Below are 7,301 nucleotides of genomic sequence, written 5' to 3'. Positions count from 1 at the left end.
TAGTCTATATCTAAGTTCGGACCTTCACTGTTTGTGATTCTTGTACCAGGTTGATCCATTCCTTCGTTTGGTAGAAGACAGCAGGTTGCAGGCTGTAATTCCTGCATCTGCTCATATGTCCAAACTTTACGGTTCGAAAGAGGATGACACCGCTGCATTGAAATCTCTTTCAGCAATATCATTAACCGAAAACCAGTCAAAGGAATCCATTGCTTCTTTGATTCTTAACAGCTTGGGGAATTTATCAGACGTAATATCTTGTGGATTTTCTTAGCATTTTATTGAGTTTTCATGTGGACACGTTTTTCTTATTCCCTATTTATCATTTTACAGTCCGATTCATCTGCTATGAGAGCACAACTTCTTAGTGACTTCTTGCCAGATGATGTCTGTCCATTAGGGGCTCAGTTTGTGGAGGCACCTGGACAACTTCCTACATTTCTTCAAAAGAAAGACTATCTCTCTGAAGACCAGGTGCTCATTTGTTAATGGATTTTACTAAGTTTATAGAAATATACATAACCTGAGGTACCCATCTTCAATTTTGCAGGCCCTATCTAAAAATCTTGCCATTGAAGATGATGTCTCTGAAGCATTTGAGAGTCAAGCAGAAAACAAACTGCAGCTGCCCATAGACAATAATCTTCTAAGTGTCAATCAACTGCTTGAATCAGTAAGCTCAACACTTTCGCTTACAGTTTTGTACTTTTAAGACAGGAAAATGTAGGTATAGAATCTATTAAGTAATATTAATGGATATTACAGTTTTGTACTTTTAAGCCAGGAAAATGTAGGTATAGAATCTATTGAGTAATATTAAATATTAATGGATATAAGTTCAACAGAGTTTTATGCATAAAACTTTTGAGTATGGACATCCATTCTTCTGATATAGAAATTTCATACTCATAAGTTAGAAATGACTGCAGTTCTATGTCTTGTCATCATATGGACTTGGTTGACATCTTATCCTTTTCTTTTCCATTACTGATAAATTGGCGTGTCTGATTTTTCTGATTCATAATTGGTGCACACAGGAGAAAATAGATATGAAGCTCATAAATCTATGGCAAGTTTAATTTGAAAATGTTAATTTTTTCTGCAGGTTCTGGACACAGCGGTTGGAAGATTGTCTGTGGGTACCACCCCTGATGTTCCGTTTAAAGAAATGGCTAGTTACTGTGAGGCTCTTGTCACGGGAAAACAGCAAAAAATGTCTGTTTTCATGAGTGGCCAACGAAAGCAAGAAATTTGTTGGAGTGACCTTTCTCGAGATCACAATGATGTGAAATCATCAAACTTGAGTGCTGGCCAGGTCCCAAAGGTATACACGTAGATTAAATTTTGTATTTTTATAATCTCTAATAGTTGTTTCTTCCCTAAGCTTTGCAACATCAATTAGGTTATATGCATGAATCTTTGTTTAGAATCATGTGAGTAATGTTATATATATTTTCTCTTGTAGATAAAATAAATATAAAATCTGCAATTGTGTTGCAGTTGGGTTTGGTTTATCAGAGACAGGTGTCTGTGTGTTTTTTTTTTCTGTGGATAATAAAATTTAAAATTATGTGCTATTCAGCTGCAACTGGGGGTTGGGCTAACCAAACTTGACTCGTGTGCTAATGCATACATTTTTTTTCCTTGTGTATTCGTACTTGCTAATGCATACATGTTTTTATATACATGTGCATATACATATAAATATACAATTATACATTTGGACATGTTTACACCACATGTTCGACAAACAAGTATTATTTTCTTCACATATTATGCAATAAAGTGGACTATATAACTTTTTCTCTCACTGGACGAGATTACAAATGCTTCCACTGCCATGACTCAGCTGAATGACCACTCGGTTCTATAAATGTAGTTATGTTTGAGATGGGAATTGTAGCGATAGGATGCATCATGGTTACTCCATCATTTGATCTATATTGGATTCAAATTTGGCTCTTTTTTGCAAGTCCAACTAACGATCTGTGAAAAATGTACCCTAAACCATTTCCTCTTTTACCATGTTTTTCTGTTTCTGCCTATGCTTTACTTCATTTAGGGGCTGTTTGGTTCGTTTCCTAGATATAGGGAAATGCAATTTCATGTAAAGAAACACAAGTTTTTAGTTTTCCAAACTTTTCCAAAAAATTAATTGTTTCGCTTTGGTTCGCACATAAAAAATGGTGGGAAACCAATATATTTACTTTTCTTGTGTTTGGTTCGCATGAAAAAAAAAGGAAAAACTTTTGTTAATATGACATTTCCCACTTTTCTTGTGTTTGGTTGGTTTTGAAGTTTGTAAGGAAAAGTGTTTATAGTCACCATGGTAAGATTACCCCCACTATATACAAATTTTTTTGTGCTTGTAATATGAGGTAATCTTAATCATATAAAAGTTCAAATGTTCCTGTTTGAGATTGAAAAAATCACACGAATCCTGTAATAATCTGATTATTGTAAAATTTACGTAGTACATACCTGAATTACCCAAAAAAATCTACTGAAACCTATTAAAACATATAAACAACCTGAATAGTCATAAATATGTATATAACATAGCAAATGACATCAAATCTGATAATTTATGCACGTTGATGAACTATATGTGCAAAAAATCTGTGTATCTGATTTGACCTGAAATATACCTGTTTGAGATGAAAAAAAATCACACGAAACCTGTTTTCGAAGAAAAAAATAAAAGAGACATGTAATACCCTAATTATTCATAATTTTATGAAATATGTACCTGAATTAACCAAATAATCTTATGAAACCTATAAAAAACATATAAACAACCTGATTAGCCATATATATGTATATACTATAGCAAATCGTATCAAACCTGTAAATACCAAACATGTATGTAATGACTGAGGGCTCAAAATCTGGTCAATATCATCATAGTAACAAAAAACAGCCACGAGAGCTCGACGACGAGCACAAATAGCAACCAAACACCCAACAACATAGAGCTAAACAAGCTCGAATCATCATAGTAACCAAAAACAGCCACAGGAGCTCGACGACGAGCACAAATAGCAATTAATAGATATAGCGAATAACATACTTCAATTAGCGATTAAAAGCTCTCAAGCCAGATTACAGCTATAATGAATAACATACCTCAATTAGTCCAAGATAAGGAAATTTACAGCAATGAAGGGAAGAGCTCCAAGTCACCCCACTGAGAAAATAACATCTTAAAACAAGTATCAGAACAATAACATACAACTTCCCTCGTGCATCTTCGTTCAGTTTCTCCTCCTAGTGACTCTCTGGAACATGTTCTTTATATTATGAGAGTCGGTTTCAGCTTTCAGCTTTTTGGTTTGTTTTGCGTTACTTGATTTTTTTCTTTGCAGTATCAACTTTTCCCTAGGAAAAAAGGTAGGTTTTGGACAAGGTTATCAGTAAATGATCTAAGAAAGTAGAAGTTTTAATTATTGTATTGAAATCATAGCAACTTACTGAAAGAGGACGGGAGGGCATAGAGTCTTTATCATGACTAAATACTGTTGAGAACCTGAAGATAGCATAGAGATGAAGACTAGGAAGTGACAGAAACAAACATGATAATGGAGAAATCCAGATAACAGGCCAGCTACCTGTCCTTCATATGAATCAAAACCTTTGATGCTTCTTCCCTAGATTTCTTTTCCACCACGTTCCTTGCGTAGTCCTTGAGATTTCCAAGTATCTCATTGAAAAATACTTGGTCCAGTTCAAAGCCAGAAAGAGAAATTGCGAGCCCTAATAGAGCCTTCTGCATTTCTTGTTGATAAAGCCTTGTGATTGATGTCCAAGCATCAATCCCAGAAGCACCAAACAAGGATTCCACAGGTTCAGAAAGGGCTTCTGTTAGTTGTTTCTGCAAAGAAACACACTGCTGTCATAAACTAATCATAACTACTGGAGTATTAGCCTGTCAATATGCCAATTCTGGGGAGAGTTTTCTTGAAGATAGATACGTATGAAGCAATCAAATAGATTAAGAAGATAAAGATTGAAAATTTGAAATTATTTTCAAAAGAAGGTTTGTACGAACCTCACAGTCAGCTGACAACTCAGACAACTTCGTACTGCGGACAGAAACAGCATGGGCCTCAATATCACGTTGAAGTTTCTCTCGAACACAAGGTTCAGGACGTAATGTATTCAAATCAATACCCATTACACTCAAAATTGTGTTAATGGCTGCAATTCCTTCACATCCTGATTTCAAAGCCACTCTAGTTTATTCTTCTCTGACAGTCTTCTATGTATGCTTTAACCAAATTAACACCAATTACTGAAGAATTTTTGTCAATGCTTGAGAATTTCAATTGAACAGATTAAGGTCAGAATATGCAACAAGTAAAAAACTCAACATCACCATGTCTTTTTCTATCAACTAAATTAAATGATACATGAGATGCTCATATGAAGTGCACAAGATACAAAGGACTAACCTGTGTAATATCTGTTATATTTGGAGTCATCCTAGCCCAAACAGGTACAGTAGCTTTCTCGTTTATCCACCCACATACCTCCTCTAACAATGCGCAGTCTTGCCCAACTGCAGCACCAATAACCAGAAAGGTGACTAGCATCTCAAATAACCTACATTTATATGATAAACCATAATGCCAAGTGAATCAAAATGAAAAATAATAAACTAAAAGGAGAAGAAAGCATAAGAGGTCCATATCTTCCCTTCTTATTCTTTGTATACTTTTTTTCTTGCTTCTAGAACAGCAGCAGCAACAACAACACTTTGGCCAACAATTGCGAGTCCTTGTAGGGGGATTTTTCGTCTTTGCTGCATCATAGCCATAGAGAGCTTGCCAACCAACATATAGAACCAACATATGCACACAAAAACCAAGCACAAAATACCCAAATAACAGCATATAGAACCAACATGTGTGCACAAAAAGTCGAGCACAAAATACCCATTATCCAACAAAATTAACCAACATGCGCACACCAACAACATCAAGTACCAACCAACAATATCAAGTAATCAGCAGCTGGTTATTGATTATGGATGAGGGCTCAGAACTGGGTCAATATCATCATTGTTAGCCTCCAGTGCAAATATCAATAGATATTGCAGGTGGCTAATCTCAGAAATTTTAACAATCATCATAGCCTAAGGGGCTGTTTGGTTCGTTTCCTAGATATAGGGAAATGCATGACAATGTACAAAAATATCATCATTGTTAGCCTCCAGTGCAATATCAATAGATACTGCAAGTTGCTAATCTCAGATAAATTGAAAAGCATCATAGCGCCTAATTTGAACACCTGTAAACAATCATCCAAATCAAATCCAGCCGAAACAAGCACAACCAGAAATCCCCAAAACAAGCACAAAAGCATCATTTACCCGGTGATGTGTTCCGATCATTCCAAAGTTGAAGGAATGCTTCAATATTTCTAAGTGTGTCTATTTCGTCATCATTCTTTAATTTAATTGCTAGTGATTGAAAGAATCAGCAGACCAATATCACTTGCAACAAGTTAAAAAAACACTTTGCACACTTGTTTTGGATGTGAATCCATTGTCCATTTCACTCTAACAATCTAATGCAGAGTTGCAAGCAGATGGTGTCTTTGGGGGCGATCTTTGTTCAAGGTCCGCTTGGGGGCTAGGGTTTTGCGGTGAGGATCGTCGGAGGCGGCGACAATTTGGAGCTCCGACGAGGTCGAGGCCTTGTTGTTGTTGTTGTTGGTGTCTTTGGGATCCATTGGAGTTAGAGAGAGAGAGAGAGAGAGAGAGAGAGAGAGAGAGAGAGAGAGAGAGAGAGCCGAGAGCTTTGAGAGCCCAAAAACAACAAAAATCCCCCAAATTTCTGAGAAAAAAAACCCATCGAAACCTAGAAAAGGAAAGGCGAACAGATCGAACCTCAAACTTCGAAAGCGCTGCCACCCCTACGGTCTTGCTCCGCTCCGGCATCCCCATCTCATCGGAACTCCGGAGATGAATCTGATGGAGGAGAGAAAGGCGATGGAGTCAATTTTAGCGTCGAAGCCGACGAGAGAAATCAACGAGAGATTTCTGGCGGGAGGAGAGCAAGGAGGTAACCGCAGCGTCCCAAAGAAATCAAGGAGAGAAAGGAGAGAGCGATTGTCAGAGCTGGCCAGTTTTTTCATCGATTTCTCTTGGTTGGGGAAGGAAATCGGGGAGAGAAAAAAGTCTGAGTTGGCGGCGTTTTCACCCCGTTTCTCTCCCTTCAACCCCAGCGAACCAAAGCAAGGAAAAGAAATGAGCGGAAACAAAAAATCTGAGGTGGCGGTGGTGTCAGGCGCAGAAATGCATTTCCACGGGCTATTTAAGCGAACCAAACAGCCCCTTAGTGAAAAGATTATTTTTAAAACTATCTTTTCGATTTGAGGGAGCTCAATATTTTGGTTGCTAGGTTTGTAGGCATGTAATGGAATCTAGAATATGAATTATCAGACAGGCTTGGTTTCTGCTCAATTTCAGCACGAAAGTAAAATTTTAAATTTTCAAGCAGAAATTCCGTTGCTTAGGTTTTAACTCATCATATAATCCCCTCACGGAAGAGTTGTTTTCTTTCCGTTTTCCTAGACTTCACACAAAATAACTGGCTTCAATTGTGATTGTTTTTTCTCAAAAAAAAAAAAGTAAAATAATAAAATAAAAAATAAAATAAAATAAAATTGTGACTGTTATCTTAAACCAATACTTTGACATGTTATTTGTTCCTGCACTTGACTTTGCTATTAATCTACTCTTTAACGAAACCTAATTCTAGTTCTATACATATCATGTTCTGAAGTTGTATGCAACTCTTTGTTGCAGGCTGGAAATCCTTTCGTCAAGGAGAACCTCAGCACAGACCCTCAACAAGCAGCTGTACTTCCATATGCAACTGAGAGTCAATCTCAATACCAACAGCCTGAGTTCCTGAGACTTCCGGCTGCAAGCCCATATGATAACTTTCTGAAAGCTGCGGGATGTTGAAGGATACAATTTGAAAATGCTGAACCTTGGGGGTTTAAACCTTTCTTCGCCTTTACTCAGTAAGTGTACAGAAGCATACAGGATCTTGTTTGTATATCATCCCCTTCATTCCTTCATTCAATTGATTGAGGCTCAAAATTGTTTAGTGTGGAGAGGTCGTTCGAGGATTCGGTAGACTTTTGATAGCAGAAGCCTTGTGTGAGTTCAGTCGTGGTTTTGTTAGTTGATGCGTGATTATGTGATTAGCTCTCTTATACAGTGCTGATGCATGAACGTATGGGGTAAATAGAAGTCCCTTCAGTAAATACGAGTGCTTTTTTGATCCTCA

General features: G+C 37.1%; 1 protein-coding gene across 3 annotated transcripts in view; it reads left to right on the top strand.

Annotated features, from left to right (window-relative positions):
- LOC109844168 overlaps window positions 1-7,301 on the top strand; it is a 27,554-nt gene extending 20,253 nt beyond the window's left edge. For 2 of the 3 annotated variants that reach the window (XM_020413130.1, XM_020413129.1), the window contains exons 16-20: window positions 50-250; window positions 334-474; window positions 551-673; window positions 1,106-1,324; window positions 6,812-7,301. In XM_020413130.1, coding sequence (XP_020268719.1) covers window positions 50-250; window positions 334-474; window positions 551-673; window positions 1,106-1,324; window positions 6,812-6,973 — 846 coding nt within the window. In that variant the 3' untranslated portion in view covers window positions 6,974-7,301. The remainder of the gene's footprint in view (window positions 1-49; window positions 251-333; window positions 475-550; window positions 674-1,105; window positions 1,325-6,811) is intronic. The other variant, XR_002247887.1, reaches the window with a different exon arrangement.

This window comes from Asparagus officinalis, chromosome 6, assembly GCF_001876935.1.
Source record: "Asparagus officinalis chromosome 6, Aspof.V1, whole genome shotgun sequence".
Lineage (NCBI taxonomy): Eukaryota > Viridiplantae > Streptophyta > Magnoliopsida > Asparagales > Asparagaceae > Asparagus > Asparagus officinalis.
The sequence above is the reverse complement of the archived record's forward strand: the minus strand, read 5'-3'. Positions and strand labels throughout refer to the sequence as shown.